Here is a 24,542-nt window from a genome sequence, read left to right as displayed (position 1 = left end):
AACTTGCGGGATCTTACAGTGATGGCCCAGTCCGAATTTGTCTCCACATGCATAACAAAGGCCCTTTTTCCGTCGGGCTTGCATCTTAGCCCAAGTTAACCTCTTGGCTGAGCTGGGGCCTGAACCAGAGTTGGCGTCCTTGCCCGTGATTCCTACTCCTGGTTTGGACTCCGGTTTACCCAAGATACCTTGTTCTGGATTCGGTATATCTGGTCTGACCGCAGCTCCCAAAGGTCGATTAGTTCTCCTTGCTTGATTCAGTTTGTCTTCATGGAGTTGAGCTAAGGTTGCTGCGTCAAGAACGGTGGTGGGATGCATGGCTTTCACCTCCAGCCGCAATTCTTCCCTGAGTCCACCAACAAAACTGCTGACAAGTGCATTTTCTGGCCACCCTTGCACGCACACAGCTAACCTTTCAAATGTCATCTGATAATCTTGGACGGAGCCAGTATGTCGTAGCTTAGCGAGGCTTTCATCATAGTTTTCAAAGGTCGAGACCAAATCTCATGGTTAAGGCATCGATGAAGTCCAACCATGTGGCTCTTGGGTGCCGTCGCCGGTACCACTGGTACCGGGTGATCGCCTCTCCTTCTAGGTGTGCGGAAGCTAATGGAACACGATCAGGTCCTTGCATATCGTGGTAATCGAAATATCTTTCTGTTCGCGGAAGCCAGAATGTGGGATCTCCCCTTGCGAAGACGGGAAACTCGATTCTTGCCGTTCTTGATCCGCTTCGATGACTGGTGTCACTGCATTCTTCCTGCCCTTCCCGAATCAGTGCTGGTGGTGTATGTTCTAGTTCAAGCAAGGATGCAAAGCTTTCTTTGATTTCTTTGACGTCAGTCGATAATCTTTGCATTTCTCCTTCCACGTTGTCGACCCTGTTCTCCATCGTGGACAACCTTGTGCTTGGCATCTTGGCTCTGATACCAACTTGTTAGGAACTGCCTAACTCAGGGACTTTTTTGAGGAATCCAGCCTCCTGAACGAGAGAGAGAGAAAGAAGAAAGAAAGAGAGAGAGGGAGAGAGATTGTATTCCCAAAATCAATAATTCCTTGTCTGGCTTCCTTTCCTTATTTATACACTTCTGTTACAATTCTGTTATATCAGCCTCTCCACTTGTCCAGCTTGTTATTTAGTTTGTTCTAGTGGTTGGTTGCCAGTTACATTACTTAAAGGCTGACATTGCCTTTTCTTGTACACTTGTATTCCCTTTACTTGTGTCTCAACACCTTTCCTCCTTCAAGTCCAGTTCCTCAGTTTGCTCAATTAAAATCTTCTTTCTTTCCTCCACTCTTCCAAATTCCAGACGGTTCCACTCCTTTATTTGAGATTTTAGGAATTGAATCTTTTTGTGGAATCTCATCCCCTCCCATTCAACTGATGGATTGTATTGTTCCCACCATTCTTTGATCTTCTCTATGAATCCCGGATGGATCAACCACATATTCTCAAACCTAAAGGGAGCAGGTCCACCTCCTCTTAAAGTCCTTCTTACACAACACTATAGGCCAATGGTCTGAAGTGAGTCTAGGGAGTGCTCTAGAATTTAGGTTCCCCAATGCTCCTCCCAATCTGTTGAGAACAAGAATCTATCTAACTTAGAGCAGATTGGGTTGGACCAAGTGTAGATATTGCTTTGGATTGGGAATTCCTTAAAACACCCACCAAGGTCCTTTCCATAGGCCCCTAATATCACTCAATTCTTCCCATAACCTCTTCCTCTTCCTATAGTCATTGGGGCCATATACCTTTGTTAGTACCCATTCAAAACCATCTTCCACCTGCCTAAATTTCATAGAAATTGAATGATCCCCTATCAGTTCTTCCAAACCTACCACCACATCTTCCTTCCACAATGTTATGATCCCACCTGAGGCTCCCCAAGATGGAGTAGCCACCCACTTTATCCCTTTAGAACTCTAGACACTTCTTGCCCATCTACTATCAAAGTCCATTCTCTTGGACTCCTGGATTAACGCTACATCTGGATTGAACTTCCTAATTACTTCTTTGATAGTTGCTCTCTTCCTTGCATTACCCAATCCCCTCACATTCCAGCTTAGAATTCTCATCCCAACTTTAGAATTAACCCTAAAAAACCACCAGATATCTATTTGAATCCTTTCCTTCTATCCCCTCTCACCCCAAACTTATTATCCCCTCGATATCTCTCTTTAATCTCTCCACTTCACTCAATTTTCTTTTCTTAATCTTGCTCTCCTCCTTTCTTTTTATTAGGGAAACTTTAAGATCATTTAGATTCTTTAGCTTACACCCCAGCTTTCCAACAAATTCAGCTATCAAATCATCCTTCCTGGTCTCCTTCCCTTTTTCATTTATGTTCTTTCCATAACTAGTCCTCTCCTCCATTCTAACCTCCTCCTCCTCCTCATTGCACACCAGCTCAGACCCATTTGTAACTCTCCTTTGTAGCTTATTTTTCTCGATTTCACCCATTATGCTCTCAATGGTTCCCCATATTCTTTCTTCCCTTAAAGTTCCTTCCATCCTCACCTCTCCCCCCTTCTTTCCTTGAGGACTCAGTGTGGCCTCCTTCTCATGGGCTTCTGAGACTGGACTGGGAATGGAATCTGGAACAACAGAAACAGAAACCGCATCAGTAGCAAAAGCTAAATGAACAGGGTTAGCAGGGTTACCTGGGTTCGGCTGGGCAAAGGGAGTTGGGATTGTAGGCGGACAGATGGTTGTCAAGCCCTGTGTGTCAAAATTGGAGTTTTCTGTCTCCTTGTTTTGGAGGGAAATATTCCACGTCATTCTGTTTTCACGACTGCTCCCCTTACCCAATTGTTTACTACTCTGTGATGTATTCTTGCTCAGTTCTGGGTTAACGTCAGCTAACACCTCGGTTTTCCGTACAACACTAGCGCTTGAGAGAGGCTTTTCAAGTTCTGGGAACCAGAATTGCCCCCCACCTCTTTGATTGTGAGTCTCTCTGTTTTCAGCCTCTGTGTTGTGCATCTCTGCCTCCTCGTTCCCTTCTTGTGCTCCCATCAAATCTCCATGGAATAGGTCCAAGTTTAGGGACTCCCTGTTATGGTCCTCTTGAGATCGATCATCTTCCAAGCTTCCAAAACTTGAGATGTCGTCTGAACTCTCCTCCTCAAAGTCACTGTCTGAACCACAGCTTATCCACCCTTGGTCTTCTACATCCCTCTCTTCTTTCTTGTCCCTCAGATAGCGCGGATTAGGGGGATCTGCTGCCCTACTTTCCTGTTCCTTAACACCCAGTCGAGGGACCCAACATAGAGATCGAGTTTCTCTCTCTGTTCGGCATTTTTCCTTTTGTTCCAGTTCGGCCAGTGCAGTTTTGGAAGATGATAGATGGGATAGATGGTATTTTTCATCTATCATCTCCCTCTTTCTTTCCCGTGGGTCTCTAAGAGTGTTTATGCTATCTGGCTCACCCAATCTTCGAACCAGCTCAGAGTGTGCGCCCTGGTTATTACCATCCGAACCCAAACCCCTTCTTGCCACATCAGCTTAGGACTGTCGACCATAGCCAAAAGTCTTTAGTTCAAAAAAAAATTGAATTAATTGCTTTAAATGGAGTGCTTTGGGACTGGTTAACCTCCTGCGACTGTTTCCCTTCTGTTTTCATTGTACCAGTCTTCTTCAGCCCCTGAAAGCCACGTGTACTCCAACCGGCCACCTCAGCATCTCCCTTTTCAGCTGTTCGTCTTCCCCAAAGCGACGCTTCAGCTTCTGAGGCTATCCAAACTTTGTTCCAGGCACCATCCGAGCATATCTCAATCGAACGGGGCACTTGTTCTGGTTTCAATCCTGCAACTCTAAGTTCCACTGCTCGCAAGCTCCTCTAGTTTATCTCCAACACTACTCCACCCAAGGTTTTTGCTATTTTTTCAAAAGTTGTTTCATTCCAGAGGTGAAAATGAAGTTCTAGCAACTTAATCCGAAAGCTACCTTCTTCTGGTTCGATTTCATTACAGATTGGGATCCATTTTTGTATCTGTACCAATCCACCATCGATCTGTATCGTGTTGAAGCTCCACTTCTGAACGTCAACTTCCAGGATAGCTTTCTTCTCAGAGAAAGGCAATAGTATAGCATCACCTTCCAACTTTAACTTTTGTGCCACTGCATCTAGGATTTTTGTCCAGTCCTTTACTTCCCTTTCAACTGTTAGAACCATTCTTTGCTCCCAAATTTTCCTCCATTCTTTAACTGTTAATCTCCAACGTACGGTTGAGCTTGCTACCATTACTTCTTGACAGATGGGGGTCTGGTCCAGGTTGGTGTTAGGTAACCACTGGGAGGAGGAGTTGCTTCCTTTCGGTGATTCTTCTGCTGCCTCACTCTCAACTTTCAAGAGGAAAGATTGAAGACTGCCAGCAAAGGAGGCCCACCCTTGTTTCCTCAGACCTTGAGGCATGCAAATCATCTGCTTTTCTTTAATGCCAAAGTGTTCTTAAACTGTGAAAAACCAGCCTCTCTTGTTCCTCTTCAGAACCGCTTCGTATCTTTTTCCAGAGTAGCCGAAAGAATTTTTCCACCCTTCTGTACCGGTAGCTACCTAATAAGGGTTGAGTCTGGGCAAACCTTTGAGTTTCAGAAATATCATTTTATCACTCTTTTTTACTGCAGGATATTGATGTTAATTTGGTTTTACATTAGTATCAATTTCTTCATCATCAACATCAGTAAAACTTAATGTTCTTCCAGTCTTCTTATTGTTCCTATATCCATTTTTTTATCAGTAACTATCAAAGATATTTTATTAATAATAAGAAAAACAAGCTTGTGCATTATCCTTACATCCATCATTCATTGATTGGTTGGTTCCCTGAACATTGATGGTTAGGCATTTAAGAATGGCTAATATTCTCAATGTTTCTCCCATTGATGATTCTTGATCATATGTTTAATTTTGATACCAATCTAAAATAAAAAATATCAATCTTTATTCATCAAAAAAAATTTTTTTGATATCAATCTTGATGGCAATACTGTATATGGCTAACCATTTAATTATCTTCTGGATCATTTTGGTATTGCCTGGTCGTCTTTGGTTTGGGTATGCTTCATTATTTTCAGTTTCTTGCATTTGGTTCAATAGAGCAATTGATATATGCTATCTAATTGGTGTTTATAAAATTGTTCCTCAGGGTATTGAAATGCTTTCTCTTGGATCATTTAAAACTGGTGCCATTCTCTTGGTAAGAACCTGGGTATTCGGTTACATGTTCATTGAGTCATTTGTCTGCTTTTAAGAACTGGAAACACACACACACAGATATATGTTGAATATGATATATTCGGTTACTTATTTGCAGTGATTGAATGTGATACTCCCTCTTAACCAGCCATGCACAATATGTTGAATATGTTTCATCATCTCGTTTGTCACCATTCTTCATATATCTTAATATTGTCTTGGTTATGTAAGTTATTGAGATTTGAGAATGCTTTTTTGGAGAGCATTTGGTTTTAATATATACCCTGTTTTAATCTTCAATTAACAACAGCCTGGCCTTCGTATCCTTTTTGTGCCATATATAATAATATGTTATATGGAAAAAATTGGTACAATAAATTCTAAGGAAGATTTTCAAAATTACTGAAATTTGGAAGCTAGAATGAAGATTTTGTTGCTATTTGGTTGAGAAATCTTTAACAATATTCACAGAATTATTGATTAAATGATATGATCTATGTAATTGAGTTAATGCTATCAGGATGTTCATGAGAGAATCACACTGCATTTGGGTGTTTATTATTGGGGTTTCTGGGTCTGCTGGTTGGTGTAGTTAAGAGCCATATGGGAGACTAGTTATGCACATTCTATCTCGATTTGGTTATGCGACTGTGCAGAATTTATGCTTGACCTTTTTTGAGCTGTTCCCCAATGTTGGTTGTTTCTATCTGTTTCAATTCCTTTGTTTTCTCTATAATGGTTGGTTCTTTTCTTCATTTTCTGGTTAAATTGTTGACTGAATTTCTTATTTGAAGGGTATTGCTTTATCTTAGTTGTCCATGAAGTTACCATTATTGTTTAGTCAATGAGATAGTTTTCCACTTCCTTTTCCTTTTTTGCTCTTATGCATGCATTTCCATGTTTTCTCTTAAAGATAATTCGTTATAATTGTATTTGCCATTTATTTCTGCAATTACAGGCTGGACTCTTCGTATATGATATCTTTTGGGTCTTCTTTACTCCTGTGATGGTTAGTGTTGCAAAATCTTTTGATGCCCCAATAAAGGTCAGTTCTTCTAAGTACTTGAAACCATCACTTCCAAACCTGTAAATGCTGTTGAATATTTAATTTATTTTATCTATAATAAAAAAATGAAAGTGCTATTGGATTGCTTTATCTAATTGCATGTTCCTGTTCCTTCTCTATAGCTTTTGTTCCCAACAGCAGATTCTGCACGGCCGTATTCCATGCTTGGACTTGGTGACATTGTAATCCCTGGTAAGTCATTCAAGTCTTATGTTTGCTGCCAATGCATTTGAATCATGCTTTTCAGAACAATTTGAAATGTTCTTTCCTCAGAGGTCTGCTACCACAGATGTTTGGGCTAAATTTAGCTAAACCTCATGTAGATGAAGGACAATCTAGGATTTATTTGATGATTGTAAAGGGCAATCTTGTTGGTAATTGTAAAATCTCGGTCTGGCAAGAGTGAGCACATGGTTTGAGCCTGAGTGTGGCTACTTTGTGTGAAAAAAATGCCAAAGGTTAGACCTTGCCCAGTTTACTCCCAAGACCCTAGATAGCTGGGACCAATATTGGGTAATGGCCTTTTTTAAAGGACAATCTAGTTGCATGCTTCTACAGTGTAGAAGCATTTTCAATTTAGTAAGATCAGTCTTTTTTTCCTGTTGGTGCTAGGGTGCAGATTGGTACCTAATTTGAAGAATTTCCACTGCATCTACCTGGGCCCTTATAGTCCATCTGTCCATGCCCCTTCAAATTTTATGAAATGCTCAACCATGCCGGCCCAAGTTGCACTCCTAGTATCATAATTGCTACTCGGTTTGAACAGCAGAAAGATACTCTTACTGCTCCATGCCTTGTCACCTGGATGTTGCAATGCTGTTGTGGTCCAAGTGGTTAGCCTTCCTTGAACAGAAAAAAAGCATTTTGACATTTGAAAGAGCCCATGCATTAGGAAATTAGGAATGTACGTAGATTGCGGTAGGATTTGGATTGATGAGCACCCCTCACACCATGCATTTTTGAATATGGGTGAGCTTATTTTAAAATTCACACGTGGTGCCAATTACCAAAGTATGGACCACTCTTGGATAATTCCCTTGGTACATTTTCTTTTTCTTTATTTTGTTGGACCACCGTTTTTGGACAGCGATGGGTTACTAGTACATTTTTTCCTCTACCTCCCTGTTTTTTCCTTGTTTTTTCCTCTACCTCCTTTATTTCTTTTTAAATAGAAGAATTGTGTGAATGAATAAATTAATCAAGTAAACTGCCAATGCAAGATTATGCATAGAGCTGATACGGACCAAGGGAGTGGACTTGTGGGCTAATCTAAATTAAGGGACCTGCAATCTGATGAACTAATCATTGGATCAGCCAATGATTAGTCCATGTTAAAAATAAGTGACGTTGGGTAAGAAATCTTCCTACTTGTGACCTGATTAGGAAACCTTTTGTCCTATATGCATCGTGATGGTTACACTTATTTTTGTCCTTTTAGTTTAGAAGTACTGTTGTCCTTATTGTTTATAGATTTATTTTATGTTTATCATTACTAAAAAGTAATACAAATAGATGGGTAATCAGCCATACTATTTGCAAAGTTTTATAACTTTGTGGTCATTCATAACCTTAATTGGAATTACCAAAAAAAAGTATAACCTTAATTGGTTTAGGCATGTTACTTTTGAACTTAATATTGCCCTTCACTATTTAAAATTCTAAAATGCTGAGTCTACACCTTAGTCGTGCTTAGTTGATTCTAATGTGCTTTTAGTGATTAGATTTTGGTTTCATATTCAGTAAGATGAAAAGAGGAAAACTTTGTTAACATTTACTCTTGTTTTTCACCTTCCTAAAGGTATATTTGTTGCACTGGCATTGCGTTTTGATGTATCTAGAGGGAAAGAGAACCGTTATTTCAGGAGTGCATTTTTTGGATACACAGTTGGTCTAATTCTAACAATTATTGTGATGAACTGGTTTCAAGCTGCACAGGTAACTTGTATAGATCCGTTTTCTTCATTTTTCTGTTATATTTTTGAATTATTTTAGCTTTTGAATTCCATATTCAATTTATCCTTAATCAAAGGACATGGCCTAATACATTCTTAAATATTCTGTATCAAATGATGAGCATCCTTTTGTACCCATAGAAGGGACTGGGGGTGGTTGGGTGGGGGTGGGATGAACTTTTATTCTGCCGTCTATTATCTTACAGTTTTTCTCTTTGTGCTTTCAGCCTGCGCTTCTGTATATTGTACCAGCCGTTATTGGATTTGTGGCTATTCATTGCATTTGGAATGGGGAAGTCAAGCCGGTTTGTTCTACACCTATATGTTTTTCATCTGTTAATCTTTTTATTCTTTTAACTCTATTTACCTTGACTTACTTATCTGCAACATTTCTATCCACGCACTAAGATGTGATAATAGTATTTACAAGCCATAGCATACCAGCTTACAATTGTTTATGTCCTTAGGCCTTAAGCCATGCCCATGAAATATCAATAAGGTGTTGGATCATAATGGTGGATCATTCTTTACAAGTACCTTAGAAGTTTCTTTCTCTTTGTTTCTTTCTTTTCTGTTACCATTGATTTGGTTGCCCTGGGTAGATACTTGCTTTGTGGAAAACTACATCTACATGTCTGTTATACTGATGCTGCTTTTGGACCAGTTTGTGGCTATATTGATTATTGATTGAGCTCAATTTCTGGTCTTCCTAGACCAAGGTCCCAGTGGGAGGTTTTTTTACTGGCTCAATTTTTTTGTTCAAAGTTAAGCTCTGGGCCTCTGGCTGCATTGAATCGATTCATCCTATCTTTGTTGTGATGTCCTCCAGCTGAATTTCTACTCTGGGTGGGCAAGTGGGTAACTGGTTAGTGGTTAGGATGTTATGATTGATAAGTATGAACAGTAGACATTGACATTTTGGGAAACACAGAGCTAACTACATGATGAAGATCAGAGCTAACTACATGAAGATCAATCCCATGGAGCCTTATCTGAACTATTTGGTCTTGGGTATAGGGTTACTGTTTTACCAGATTTTATTGTCAGAACTTTTCAAAACTAATCCTCCGAGTTTTTATTGTCAGAATATCAGTTTTTGTTACTGATACAATTTATTTCCTAAAAAGGTCTGGTCCTAATTATCGGTCTTGGGAGGAGTGGACTTAATACAGACCTAACCACCACTATATTTTGCACGAAATAGCAATTCAGACTAGAATCTGTGTTTACATGCTTGTCAACTAGAGATTTTAACCATCACACCAAGCAATGTTCCGCTCAAAACCAATACTTCTGGAATTTTGTCAAAAAAAAAAACAAGCGAATGAGGGTTTACTTCCAGGCTTCTGCCCAAAAGATGTAAAGTGATTTCTTGATGCTGTACAAGTTAGATTGCTTTATACTGAGGAAAATATTCTTGTTTTAATCCAGTTTTATTTGGTTTCAGCTACATTATTGGAAGCATTTGAACTCATAAAAAAATAAAAAATTAAGTCGGAAAGATTAGCCTTTGACAAATAACAAGTGGCAATGCATATTGGAATGCTCTTGATGTGGCAGTTTTTAGGATTTATTGCTTATTGAGTTTTAATACTGAGTTTATTTTCTGGTGTTGTATAGTTGTTGGAGTTTGACGAATCTAAGACTGAGGCTGCTTCAACACAAGAAGAGGATCGTACAAGCAGCGGTGATGAAAAACCGAGCAAAAAAGTAGAGTAGGGTCAAGCGGCTGAGGTTGGAGTTTTTTTCCCTGATTGGGTAAGAAATGCGATAGTTTACATTGAGTAAGTAGGGTCAAGCGCCTTCAATCCTAAACCACAAACAAACTCATGAGACTGGGATAGAATGACAGTGTAACAGATTTTGATTTTAATGAATGAATCATATATAATTGTTAACTAATGGATTGCTTTAATTATACATTCTCTGTGTGTGCTCGTTATTCTGATTCTTTTTTTTTTTTTTTTTGAATTTACATGTTTCTATGACATTTCATAACTTCATAACCTGACAAGAACCCAGTGGCTTTCCATTTTTTTGGTGGGGGATTGGGAGTAGATTCTTAATTCATCCTTTTTTTTTCTTCTTTCATTTTTCTTTCCTTTTATTGCAGTTCTTTTGTTAACGGAGGATGTGATTTTTTTTGGGGGGGTCTCCAATACGTTTTTTTTTTCTTTTAAATTTTTAATGCCACATCAGCGAAAAAGTCTTCTTGGATGTGTATTTTTTCAAAACAAGGTGAACTTCAATGTAATTCAAAATGTAGTTTTTCCCTAGACCAGTGCAAAGATGCTTGCAAGAGCAGAAAAACACGTGCTTCCAATTCCATCAAGTTGATGTGAGATACTATTTGGGTCGGATTGACCAAGGCATCAACCCTAGCCCAACCCGAAATTAAATTGGCTTTATATTTTTCTATCATAAATATCTATCCAAATCTTGGTTCTGGCCGCAAGGGGTGGAGTTCCGATCTGTTGTAAGCATTTTCTGTTAATATCACAGCTTCTCAAATTATCTATTGACACCATTAAACTCTAGCCCATGTGAAGGTTAAGCAGAGGATATAGAGCTTGTCCTTGTCCATTGACTGTAATCATCAGGCGGGTTCCTTTGGAGCTTTTCATTCTTATTTACTCGGATGTTTTAAAATGTAGAGATTTGGGCTATTTGCTTTTATTAGATGGTTTTGGATCGATCTGGGTCGGTGCTTGCAACCATGGTTTTTAAAACTGACCCGGCGACTGAACCGGTCAGGGATCCGGTTACTGGGTCGTCTGACAAAAAAAAAATTAAAAAATTGAAAAATGGTCGAAGCCGTACGAATGGTTAATTGGCCGGTTCAGCGGTTTGCTGACCAAAATCAATGGTTTTAGGGAAAAACGGAACCTGTCAGATGATTGGTTTTCGGTTTTTCCACTCCAACTGTTTGGTCCGGTCTGGTTCTGAAAACCATGCTTGCAACCTATGGTCGGATAGGCATATTTTTGGGTTCGTTTTACTCCCAAAGTGTTTATTTATAATTCTATATAGTGCTGATATTTGCTATGTTATAAAGGTTAAATGAGTATCATATCATATAAGATCAATATTATATGATTTATATCTTTACATTTACTTGCTCATATGTAGGGGTGTCAACTGGACTGGACTTGGTCCAATCCGATCCAGTCCAATGTGAGTCCATTACAAATGGACGAGTTCCAATTCAATCCAATGAATATTTTGGACCGATCTAGTTCAATATCCGGACCATTCAATCTATTCAAATTCGTTTTAATTTAAATTGGTTTCAACCAAACCTGGTCCATTGACACCTATATTCTTATCTTAGATCAATGGACCAGATATTGGCTTAATTTAACTGAACCCATACAGATGGACCAGGTCCAGTCCAATCTAATAAATATTTTGGACCGGATTGGTCTAGTCCAATGTCTTCTTGGTCCGTCCAATCCGTCCAAATTGATTTTGGACTGGACGGGTCCGGTCCAAAACCACTCCATTGACACCCTTACTCATATGCATAGCAAGTGTCTTTACACTAATATTCCAAAAACCATTTACTTTCTCAATGACCTGGTGACCTAACTAGTTGAACCGTTAGATTGTTTGAACTGGTTGGTGGTCATAGGTGTTTTACCAAAAAAAAGCGGGTCATAGGTTAGACATTTTAGTTGCATTTTTTTGATACTTTTAGCCATTTTCATCATTAACAAAAATCACATTATAACATGATGAATAATTTTTTTTTTTATATTTTATCATGTAATTTATAATATGATGGGTTGAACTATTTGATCCAAATGGTTAAACCACTGACGAATCACCTAGGAAGGAAAGTGCATTATTGGGTCGGTTTAAAAAACATTGGTCTGGATCTTCTCTCTGCACAACATTGAACACAATAATATTTTTCTCTTATTTTTTTGGTTATTGTTTTACACTGACGGCTTTGGTTGCAGTACCAATTTCATTTACACTGGTGTAAATACATGCATGTGACTGCAGAAGATTTAAATTCTAATTTATTTTTTGCTTCAAATTTGACATTATTTTATTTGTTTTGAAAAATAAAATGAAGTTACCACTATAAATGATAGAAAATTAAGCTAGGAGGACATCCCTACCCACAGAACTACAATCTTGGGAATATCTCCCTTGTCATTCATGGAGAGATGTTTTCAATACATGCCTGTAATGTCTTGTGGGAAGAATTTTTGGGTAGGAGATCTGGAGTGGCAGGAATAAGGTAGGAGCAAGGTGGTGACACAAAATTTGCATTTCCGGTAAGTCTAAAAGAATAAAAAAAAAAAGACAAATTTTGTATCAGGTAAGAATGCAAACTATAATTATAAACAAGCAAAAGAAAAACTGAACCAAGTACAAATTTTGCACCCAGGCAAGATTTGTAGTGCAATCAAACACAGCCTAAGAATTTTATCATATAAATGGTTAAATACCAACTTAACTATACCCATTTATTTAATTCATTTTTAAGTTCGGAATCTCTTCTATAATTCATTTCAGCACATATTTTAGCGGTTAACAAACTCTTGCTTAAACTCTCGTTCCCCATTTTTTTTTTTCAATATATTCCAACTGCAATAAAGGGCAGTAGAGCGAAGGTGAATTACCAGAAAAGTAGTATCAGTGCCAAGATCAGCACAAAATTGAAACAGTATTCGGAGCATATCTATGTATGATCTGTAGTGTGGATATCCCGTGGATCAATTGGTTTCAGTACATATCGCACCCATTAGGTATACTTTGGTCTAGCATTTTCTGAAATCGTTGGTAGACGATGATAGTTCTGTTTCAACATGCGTGGCCTATTTCTTTCCCTGATAAAATCTTGTGGTTCAATTCACACCACAAGGGCAAGTCTATGACTAAGAGTGTTCTGTAGTGGATATTCTGTAGATCAACTGGTTCCAGAATACATCACACCCATTAGGCAGGCTGTGTTTGGTTTGAAAGAAAAGGTAAGGAAAGGTAGAAAAACCTATATACTGCATAGGTTTCCCTACCTTTCCCTACCTTTTCTTTCAAACCAAACACACCCTTAGGGTGGGGTGTTTTCTGAAATCATTTATAGATGATGGTTCTGCTTCAGGAAGCATCGCCTATTTCTTTCTATGATAAAATCTTGTAGTTCTTCTATTCATGCCACAATAAATTGAATGATTATTGTTTTGACTGAAGTATATTGTTTGAAATTTTGCTATCACATTCACATCACATTACACAATTACTTATAAAATGTGGTGTGGTTCAAACCATGCATGTGGTTTGAATCACTACAGTGGGTCCAATGGATTCAAACACATCACACCTCGAACAGACGACATAACCAAACATGTGCTTAAATTCAATATGCCCAATCAGCCATACCAATATCATCATCATCAGCCTTGACCCAACTCTATATAAGGTCGGATACATGAATCCTGTTCTGCCATTCCATTCTGTTCAGTGCCATTTCCAGTCAGTTGGGCTGTCTACCATTTCCAGATCCATCATTCAATTCAATGGGTATAGTTTCTCCAGGTGGATAATCACAAATCTTCCTTGGACACACTCTCTTTCAGCCACAACTGAAGGATTACAGATAAGTTCAGTGTCCATTCCATGGGTGGTGGATAATACTTCTAGATCTACAATGGCCATATCTTCAGTGCTGTTGGTCCATTTGAGCTATTTGCATCTTTGCATCATTGGATGTTGGACGCTCTTCCCCCATTTTAGAAATTCTCATCCTCCTAGCTACTGAGGCTATACCACTAAAAACTGTCTAAAATTGGGCACTCTTAATTCCATATGAATGAGGGAGAAAAAAAAAATCTTTGAAGGCTACTACTGTTTGTCTTGGGTCTTAGGCCATACGGCTGTACTTTCTCTATGGAGGTCAGGGCCCACATCACATGGGTCCCAACATAAGAGACTGGCTGTATTTTTTATTTTCAGAGAAGTGCCTAGCTAGTACACATCAAATTTATGCAAATCTTTAATTTATTCCTCCACACACTTGGTGGAAGACTGGAAGCTTCCTTCTACTAAAGATTATGACCTTTAACTGTTCAATTCATTATTTATTTCTATAGTTCTGATAAAGCTTTTCATCAACTTTCGTTCTATGCTGCAAAATACACAACTGCACTCATAGTCTGAGCTGACTTTTGATCCATAATGGACCCACTTAGACATGAATCCTTTGAATATGGGATGACCTGTAAATTAGGATCCAATGGGCCAACACTGAAGATAATGCCTTCTTTCGTGACATGACATTTAACTGAATGCAATTGCTGTTCAACAGGCTGTGGAATCAATAATAATGCTCTACTGCAATGGGATCCACAACCATAGAACCCATCACTGTGGGTCTCATGTATTTTATCACTGTCACACAGCCTGCTACACAGCTAATGCATTCAATTAATCCAAATTCCCTCATTATTCTTTTATTTTTTATACATATAGTTATTTATTTTTGAATTAATTATTAAAAATATAAATAGTTAAAATAAAGACTCTCTTAGGTATTTAATTGTCTCCAATAAAGCCCATAAGATCATTCTTAAAATTCTGTAGTCAATGCTTCTAACATGCTAACATCTCCCCTAACTCATTAACTTCTTCCTTTCCTCTTAGATCTCTCAACCTCTTTTTGACTCTCTTTAATAACTTAAGTATAGGTATAAATTAGATGGATTGGATCAGGTTAAGGTCTAATCGAAGACCAACTCTAAATATGGACCCCAGCAAATATGGACCCCAGCCTTGAGAAGGAGAGAGGAATCGGTCACTCAGGTATGACACCCTGAAATTGCATGACTTTTCATTGGGCCTGGAACAGAGCTTCTGAATAAATTTGAATGCCGGGCTTGGTCCAACACCACTTTCAGCCCATTGTCCAGTGTTGTGCTTCGTAAGACCAGCCCATCACCCCTTCACTCTAAATAACGGACGAGGATGGAGATGGAATTGGACTTCTGCCAGAATTTCTGAGACAGGACACATAGATCAAAAACTTTGGATTCTTCAAATTCTACTTTTTAGGGGAATTCAAGAGGACATGATAGAAGGGGTAGTCATTTCACTTGTAGGAATCAACTTTGGACTTGGATTCAAACCCAAATCCACTCCCACCATCAAAACACGGCCTTGGTGTATATGGGATATGTGGAAACCCTTCAAAAGGACTGAACCAAACTTTTTCTTTATAAAGAATGAGACTTATCACATCAACTCTCTTTTAGGAGCACTTAGGGACTTGGATAAACAATGGCCAAGCTGACCCACAAACCCCAATACCGCAGCTTGGCACATGGAAAGGTGTAGACAACTTTTACCTCAGAAAGCTCAATAATGAGGAGCTAGAGCTAGCCATGGACGACATGGGTTGTCGTTCTAAGCTAAAAGGGACTGGCCAGATACATTAGGCTCCAAATACAAGATCATGCATGCATCCAACCATCACCCATGAATGAAAACCACATTGCTGGCCACATCTCCTGAATCCTCTATTGCCTTTGTGATGGCAATCAACTGGAAATTACAATGAATCATGGGCTGGAATCATGCGCTGTGCTGCTGCTACTCCACCACGAACAGTGCAGTGATGAACTACACGGCCAGTCCCCATCTATTCTCCATATACACTGTTTAGTGCTTATATAGTAGGGGGACTTTTCTGTTATAATCTTCTTTCTTAAACATTGATGATTAAGAAGATATGGAGGCCCCTCTGCAACAAGACTCACCTAAAGGGGGATGGAAATCAGCTACATACATCATTGGTAAGACTCGCTTTGAAGACTACATCATCTTTCATCAATTGTAGTTACGTAACATGAAACTATAGGTTGTTGAGGTTTTGACTACTGTTTTCTTAATTCTGAATATATCCTGCAAAACAGGCATTGGAGCAGCACAGCGATTCGCTTATTATGGCCTCCTGGGGAACCTCATCACATATCTAACAGATGCCCTGCACGAGACTACTGCAACAGCAGCCAAGAACGTGAACCTTTGGTTTGGCGTAGCTACCCTCCTCCCTTTGTTTGGAGCACTCATTGCTGACTCCTACTTGGGTCGTTTTAAAACCATCTTGTTCTCGTCCTTTATCTTTCTCATGGTGGGTTAATTGATTATTGAGTTCTGGGGTTGTGGAAATATTCTAGATATATATGGTTAAGTCTGGCCTTGATCATGGATGCTTTAATCAATATAATTTAATATTGAACCACAGGGACTAGTGATGTTAACATTATCGGTGTCGACGGTGGTGCCTGAAAGCTTTCGACGAGAGCTGTTTTTTCTGTCTATCTACATGGTGGCAGTAGGGGAAGGTGGGCATAAGCCGTGCGTACAGACATTTGGAGCGGATCAGTTCAGTGAAGATAAGCCGGAGGAGAGGAAAGCCAAGAGCTCATTCTTTAATTGGTGGAACTTTGGGATGAGCTGTGGTGCCTCGGCAGCCATGCTGATAGCAATTTACGTTCAGGACAATGTGGGGTGGGGTGTTGGTTTCGGAATCCTGGTCATTGCAATGACGGTTGCGCTCGTGTTGTTTTTGTTGGGTTGGAGATCATATAGGCGACAAGCATCGGTTGGAAGCCCATTAACCCGGGTGGCTCAGGTGTTTGTGGCTGCTGCTCGTAAGTGGCACTTGCCTGACTCAAAGGGTGGTGGCTATGGAGAATGTGCTGAAGATAGGAGAGATGGTTTAGCCATGGAGGTTCAGCCCAGTAGGACCCTGGCTCCTACTGATCAGTTTAGGTAATGTTTCACCAAAGTTTCATGATTATATCATTAATTTAATGCTTACTATATATGGAAAACTGAAGAAGTACAGCCTTTGATTATAATTAATTAGGTTGAAACGTACTCAAAATTAAAATGTTATAAACTATATCATCTTTAATTTGGTCTATCTATTAAGATTAAAGGGGCTGTTTGATAACAGCTGGAGTGGCTGAACTGAATGACTTAGTGCTTTGTCTTTTAGTGATGAATAAATGGTTTCTAGCTTAATGGCTGAACAGCATGTTTAATTGGTTGATTAATTACTACACCCGGCCCCAAAATATTTTATTAACTATATGACAATAAACAGCAATAAGTCATTCAGTTTTAGCCTTCCCTACAAGTTCAGCTTTAGGGACTGCTTTGGATTGTCACCCAGTCAAACATATAATGGGGCCTCAAAAATCAAAATCATCTATGGGTCCTGTGCCCCGAGACAGATACTGTAAGGACGTACCCTTAGCCTTTAAACTAAATAAATATCATAATATAGACGATGAAACGGATCAAATCCAGACTCCATTCATGTTGATTGGCACTTAATTGGGTTCAATTGGGATCCATGCTTGGAAGACCATGAATCAAACATTAGCTGCAGTTTCACAAATCATGTTGTAAATCACAGTTGAATTAAGCAGGGCCAAATCCGAGTCCTTACTAATCATATAATCAGACTAAGATCTGTCACAAACACATCTAGCAGGTAGGAAGTTGTCAATTCAAACCCAATCATATGCATATGTCTAGCCTTCCCATTCCCATCAACTTACGAATTAACAAGAAACAAAGCTACAGGTTTCTGGACAAAGCGACGATCATAGACAATGTTGATATGTCAAGCACCAGCAGAAACAAGTGGAGGCTCTGCATTGTGACTCAAGTTGAAGAAGTGAAGCTTCTCCTCCGCTTGGTTCCGATCTGGTTCAGTTGCCTGATGTACACGGTGGTGTTTGCGCAGCTCAGCACCTTCTACACAAAGCAAGGTAGCACAATGGACAGAAGGATCGGATCCAACTTCCATGTACCAGCTGCATCTCTTCAGATGTCTACTACCCTAGTAGTAATCTTCTCTGTGCCCATATACGATCGAGCTCTTGTTCCATTGGCGAGAAGCTTCACTGGAATCCCATCTGGTATAACAATGCTACAAAGGATCGGAGTCGGCTTGTCCATTTCGATAATCACCATGGTCGAAGCAGCTCTAGTAGAGGGCCAAAGGAATCGGATTGCAAAACAGCATGGTCTCGTTGAACAAACAAATGCAACTGTGCCCATGAGTGTGTGGTGGTTGCTTCCACAGTACATGAGCTCAGGAGTCTGTGATGTGTTTGCAGCGATTGGGTTGCAGGAGCTGTTCTACGATCAGATGCCAGATGGGATGCGTAGTATTGGGTCTGCGGCCTTCCTTAGTGTGTATGGGGTCGGGAGCTTGCTCAGCAGCGTCATTATATCTGTTGTGCAGTCGATTAGCTCAAGGTTTGGTGATGAATGGTTGGGTGACAACCTCAACCTAGCTCACCTTGAGTACTACTACTGGGTGCTAGCAGGGCTGAGTAGCCTATGGCTTGCTATGTATATAGGCTTGGCTAAGTCATTTGTTTACAAGAAGGTTGGTGGTGGTGTTGCTGCTTGACCATTCAAATCCATCCAGATGAGAAGTAGCTCTAGAGTTGGTAACAAATTAATGGTTCAAGGATAGAAATTAGTACATGATGAGTGCTTGTTATGGTGGTCATGGCTATATGAATGTCTTAATAAGTGGGTAGGTTCTACCTGAAATCGACCTCAAACTGGCCTTGAATCAATTTTAGGGTCTGGTTTTAAATTCTTAAAAGTTAGAACCAACCCCCACTTAAGTGGGTTCTAGGTATAGGGATTTACCCTACCTGAACCAATCTTGGTGGAACGTAACTGAACTTAAAACCGAACTTGACTTGAAATAAATCTCAAAAATATTTTGAGGATGCCAAGGTTTGAATGTGTATAATAAGCAATATAGAAGGTAATATTTACAAAATTTAAATTATAAAGATAAGTTTTGAATTATATATTAATATATTATGATCTACATCTTAAATTACCCAATCTAATCAATTTGATCAATGAGGCAATACAAGTTTTAACTATATTATAGTTTTTAAAGAACATGGTCCATTTTCTTTGGGGGATAAAGAAAGGACAAACTCCATAGGTAGACCTTGGAACAGGCCAAAACAGGCCCTAAAACCCTTCTTCGTAGGATAGGTTTTCGTTGCAAAAACCTAAAAGTCTGGAACTGACCCCTACGGGATAGGTCCAAAGTTTTACCTTGGAACCAAACCGGGCTGATCCATGCTCATCCCTAATTCTACCTACCTTATCCACCTCAATAAAATCTTATGGTCAACCCCAAGTGTTCATTTGGAAGGTCCACATTAACCCTAACCCCTTCCTTTTATTGCATATTTTTCCATAGTGATAGTAGCCGTTCAAAGGTTCAATAGTGAAATCCAAAGAATAGCCTAATTATCTTGGAGATTGGATATGATCTAGTAGGCACACCCTTGTGAGCAAACTGATTAAGCACTTAATATTTTGACATTATAGGAATTAGGACAATCCATTTCTATGTGGTTTTACTGTAGTCCACTTTGGGTTTGCTGTTAACACATACATGCAAAAACGAGCTACGTACCAATCATGAGTATAGAGCACTGACGTGTTTCCTCATGATTGGTTACGTAGCTAATTTTACATGCATGTGTTTGTAGCTGATCCTACCTGGATTATCTAATCCTGGGCTAAAACTGTGAAACAATGGCTAGCTATACTGTGGCCCCCATTGTATTTCATGGTTTAATTTAGTACTAAAACCATATTGTTGCAAATGTGGACTGGAATTATAGATCTATTTTGGAAGAAAAAAAGAAGTTGCCACATGTGTTGGAAAATTTGTTGATTCTCCAGTTCTCAAAAATGTTACATTCCATTTTACATTCATTTTAGGTTATGTTTGGTTTGAAGGAAAAAGTAGGGAAAAGAAAGGAAAGGAAGGGAAACTTTTACAAATCTTGTATAGATTTCCCTTCCTTTCCCTACTCTTTCCTTCAAACCAAACATTGCGTTAGAGTGTCTGAATTTCCTGCACCCTTTACTTGCAGATTAATTGCACTTCCAGTTACAGCCTCACACGTTTGGGATCTAATCAAAGAACACCCATGTTGCGTATAAGTCATGAATTATAGAATTAGGATCTCCTGCGCAACATGTTCCAACACCCTACCTAACATGATTTGACACTGTACATCTTACTACGAAGACCGGAGTGTATCATAAAAGTGGGACCCACCGTGTATGAGATGTTCTAGATCTCCTGTTAACAAATCACATTCTAACCCTCTACCAACATGACCTCACCTCGCATCTCTACATGATAGGTTACAATCTCATAGTGAGATATGCGGTGTTAAATCATGTTTTTAGAGGGGGAAAATGTTTTGTTGACAGAAGATCATGGGCACTAGAGAAGGTGGTGATTGGCCGATTCAGTACAGTACTCACACCCAAAACAACACTAAAACTTCCTACTCGACGCGCCTGTCACAATCTTTCTTTTGTAGGATTGAAGGAGTACATCCCTTCAGAAATTCCAAACAAATAATTTGATTCGCGGGTAAGTTGAACACATCCGTTTAGAGTGATTATATGGGGAAATGAGAACACCAAATAACAAATTTCTCTTTGTTTTCTCCTCACATTCCAAGCATTTTGTTTGCTTCTTATTTCAATAAACATTTGTTTCCTTGTAATTATGTCCATGACAATACTATTTTAGGCTTTTACATTCAAACCCTTCCATTCCACACTAGGTGAAAAAACCCCAAAAGATCCATATTCTTGAGGTTTAATTGGCAAAACATTTTTCAAATTAGGTCCAAGTATAAGTTTGTCTTACACCGCTAGGCACAGGTCCCAAGTCCGAATAAAGGTCGAGGATTGCGTCAAGTGGGTAGTTGGTACTAAAACTTTTATCAAACCTTATGAAAAAACTGCAAAAGATCAAAACCAATAATTCCTGTTTCCCATCTTGCTTTTATTGAGGATAAAGGAAACGCGACTCAACTTATCAGGTATCTAGCACTTAGGATGTACATCATATCAGTTTATCTTAGTTGTGATTATCTGTAAACTCTCTCTTATCTGTACATTCCCACACCATGTAGAACTCTGCCATGCATGTAACTGTTCTCAATATAAATATAATACGGTTGGTGCTTAAGATAACCACCGAACAATATTCTTCAATTCATTCTCTTGTTCTTGGCATATCTCTGATTTGGAATCAGAGCCATGGCTCTCAACGGCATCAGCTCTGTAGGAAGCTCGAACACGAGTGGACCAAACCCTCTAGTGAGCTCTGTTTTGGGATCGGTAGTCTCTAACATCTCCAACATCTCTGACTCATTCCCAATCAAACTAAACCATGATAATTATCTTTCTTAGAAGGCACATATGATTCTTGTCCTCAGAACACACAAGTTACTGGGACTTGTGGAAGGCACAGTGCAGGCACCACCAACTGAAGTTGATGGACCAAACGAGAGAAGAGTGGTGAATCTAGACTATGAAAACTAGGTGCAACTTGATCAACTAGTATTTGGATGAATCATCTCTTCATTCACTGGAAGCGTGGTTGATGAGAACAAAATTTATCATATTTTTATCCCCAAATGTTCAGTCTTTTATATTGAATTAGTACTTATTTGGACTCATATTTCTTGTATTTTGGTTCAGGGCATGAAAGAAGGTATCAGGAGAAAAGCAAGGCAAATCAGATGATTTTTCACAGTTTCAGCACCGTTCAGTAATCTGAACCTAACTATCGTATCAGAGATCCTATTGGGATGATTTAAGATTCATTGAAAAGATAAGAGAGAAAGCTACAACTTTCATGTTTTGGGCTTTCACAGATTCGGCCTGCATCAAAGTCAAATCCGGGCCTGAATTCGGGACAAATTTGTAGGAATGCCCAATTCGCAGCTGAAGCCCAACTTGTAGAAAAGCCTTGCAACAACCCAATTCGCAGAGGAAGCCTAATACGAATGCAAGAACAAGAAACTGAGAAGAGTCATACCAGATTTAAATTTGTGATGTAATCCTAAAAAGATAAAGAGATTGAGTTCACTAGATAAAAAGATAAGAGTAGGATTAGACTAGGACTTTCTATTTTCGAAAGATAAACTCCAAGAAGGAGTTGGAGACCACCCCCTCCCCTTTAAGCTATATAAAGTGATGGGAGGCGGACTAGAGAGTCATGAAGAAGCAGATGAGCAACCAATCTATCAAGCAAGAAGACTGCAAGAAGGAGGTGGCGGCAAGGAGAAGAGGAAATCTCAGCTCCAAGGGCGACACCATGAGTTCTTTTTTCCTCTTGTTTGCTTTATTTCCTCTAATATGAACTGATTTATTTATAGCTAGGGCTGTGGAAAGCTTAACCATGATAATGACTATATTTTTATCATTCTGATTTATCCAAGATCGTGATTTCCATATAGTCTATGAATTATTTGCTTAATGCGATTAGGAGTGGCCATCTCTTAATTGATTAGGTTTATATGAATGAATTGGGAGAGGAATTTATATATTCGACTACATAATTCATGGTGTGAATTGAATGATTTATAGGGATATATACACATGATTCATCTGAATATATGGGTTTTTTCTTGCACTTAATGCATTTCTATCATTGAGAACTCTAGTTGAGGGATCGAGGGGTTACTTGATAGAAATATGTTTAATATATATTGGGAAAGAATATTAAATAAAATTGAGAAAAACTTCAACTTATGGGAATGACAAATGATCTTGGTTAATCGCATCCATTAATATTCATTAGAATGGTTAGGTGGACCAATGGTCCTAGCAATTTTACTCAATCACTGCATATTCGATTATTGATTGCCCTTACTTTTATTTTCTTTCTCTATTTTCTATTTTTAGTAGTTCTTACTCTTAAATCTGAAATTCGATTGTCTAAATAATTAGAGAAGGCTGTAATTCTAATACTTATTTTGTTAAGTCTCCGTGGGAACGATATTTTTATACTATTTAATAACTAGTGCACTTGCTAGGGTTATATTTATAGCTATCAGTGGTAACAGAAATAATTGGCCTAGCCACTTCAGCCGAGGTATGGCAAGCCTTGTCTGCAACTTATTCCACTATATCTAGGTGGAGAGTACTCCACCTGAAACGCCAACTGCAAAACATCAAGAAGGGCTCCCAATCCATAACAAAATATGTAAAGACAGTCAAGGTAATGGTTGACAATTTGTCCGCAATCTCTAAACCCATAGGCAAGGATGATCTTATTCTTTATATTATTTATGGACTTGAATTTGAGTATGAATCTATAGTTAATGTGATTACTAATAAACATGATTTTGATAATCTCACTATTAATGATGTAATGGGACTGCTGCTAAATCATGAGGCCTGATTGGAACAACACAACCAACCTATTTATGATAATCCTCCTCCAACAAATCTGGCTGTACAGGGGAAAAAAATAATTGGAACCGCAAAAACACAAATCGTGGTGGTTTCCCTCCATCCAATGGTAGGGGTCATGGTGGTCGCAACCCAAGGGGTTATCAAAATCATCCCACCAATAGCAGAGGAAACAATGGTGGACGGGGTAGAGGAAACTCTTCATCTATCATATGCCAAGTCTGCAGCAAGCTTGGACATGAAGCACTTACTTGCAGAAGGCAATACGATCTAGCCTATCAAGGAGAGCAACAGAAAACTTTAGGCCCAACAACATATCACTCGGGTATGGGGACTGAACTTGACCCCACATGGTATTCAGACTTAGGTGCCACACATCATCTCACTCCAAACATAGAGAATTTGTAGACCCGATCAAACTACACGGGTCAGGATCAAGTTACAGTTGGTAAAAAAGATCAGGTTTGAGGTTTTTACGTTCTGGGTCATCATCCTTGCAACATAATCATCATACTTTTGCTTTAAACAAAATTTATCATGTGCCTTAAATTACAAAGAATCTGATTTATGTAAGCAAATTCACCAAGGACAATGACATTTATTTTGAATTTCATCGGACTTCTTTCTTGTGAAGGATTATATGGGGAGAGACATAGTTAGAGGAGCCAGTAGAGATGGTCATTACTACTTTCCAGGAGGAATACAAGTCAACAATAAAGTGGTTGCCTTTGATGGAAAGCACACAACCCTATCCGGATGGAATCAATGACTGGGTCATGCTGCATTCAAATTAATGAGTCAAGTTATTTTTAAGTATGGTTTGCCCATGTGTGAGTCATGTTAGTGAGTCTATATGTTAGTCGTGTCAATGGGCAAGAGTCATATGCAACATCTTCCAACTTCTTCTTTTTGTTAAGCATAACCGTTAAATCTTATTTACTCAGATGTATGGGGACCAGTCTCAATTAGGGGTGTCAATGGACCAGTTTTGGGTTGGACTCCATCCAAATCAAAATCCATTTGGAC

The 24,542-nt window shown here is 39.0% G+C and overlaps 2 protein-coding genes across 2 annotated transcripts in view; both read left to right on the top strand.

Moving 5' to 3' along the window:
• The window catches only part of LOC148845185 (signal peptide peptidase), a 28,497-nt gene extending 18,359 nt beyond the window's left edge, over nt 1–10,138 (top strand). The window contains exons 7-12 of the mRNA XM_088953520.1: nt 5,149–5,199; nt 6,157–6,243; nt 6,387–6,456; nt 8,063–8,199; nt 8,444–8,521; nt 9,837–10,138. Coding sequence (XP_088809646.1) covers nt 5,149–5,199; nt 6,157–6,243; nt 6,387–6,456; nt 8,063–8,199; nt 8,444–8,521; nt 9,837–9,935 — 522 coding nt within the window. The 3' untranslated portion in view covers nt 9,936–10,138. The remainder of the gene's footprint in view (nt 1–5,148; nt 5,200–6,156; nt 6,244–6,386; nt 6,457–8,062; nt 8,200–8,443; nt 8,522–9,836) is intronic.
• A 5,064-nt stretch (nt 10,139–15,202) lies between these two features.
• On the top strand, nt 15,203–18,734 carry LOC148845184 (protein NRT1/ PTR FAMILY 5.4-like). Its single transcript, XM_088954988.1, has 4 exons — nt 15,203–16,015; nt 16,136–16,353; nt 16,468–16,997; nt 17,820–18,734. Exons 1-4 carry the CDS (start codon nt 15,952–15,954, stop codon nt 18,655–18,657), a joined length of 1,650 nt encoding a protein of 549 aa, XP_088811114.1. The 5' UTR covers nt 15,203–15,951; the 3' UTR covers nt 18,658–18,734.
• Nucleotides 18,735–24,542: the final 5,808 nt, after the last annotated feature.

Source organism: Nelumbo lutea, chromosome 7 (genome assembly GCF_056320005.1).
Source record: "Nelumbo lutea isolate HS-2025 chromosome 7, American lotus-T2T, whole genome shotgun sequence".
In the NCBI taxonomy this organism is placed as follows: domain Eukaryota; kingdom Viridiplantae; phylum Streptophyta; class Magnoliopsida; order Proteales; family Nelumbonaceae; genus Nelumbo; species Nelumbo lutea.
The sequence above is the reverse complement of the archived record's forward strand: the minus strand, read 5'-3'. Positions and strand labels throughout refer to the sequence as shown.

Bases quoted from the DNA above. Each gene is read 5' to 3' on its own strand.
- LOC148845184 (XM_088954988.1), top strand. From the start codon at position 15,952: ATGGAGGCCCCTCTGCAACAAGACTCACCTAAAGGGGGATGGAAATCA. The intron at 16,016-16,135 runs GTAAGACTCGCT...CCTGCAAAACAG, and splicing joins ATCAGCTACATACATCATTG to GCATTGGAGCAGCACAGCGA. The intron at 16,998-17,819 runs GTAATGTTTCAC...ACAAAGCTACAG, and splicing joins GCTCCTACTGATCAGTTTAG to GTTTCTGGACAAAGCGACGA.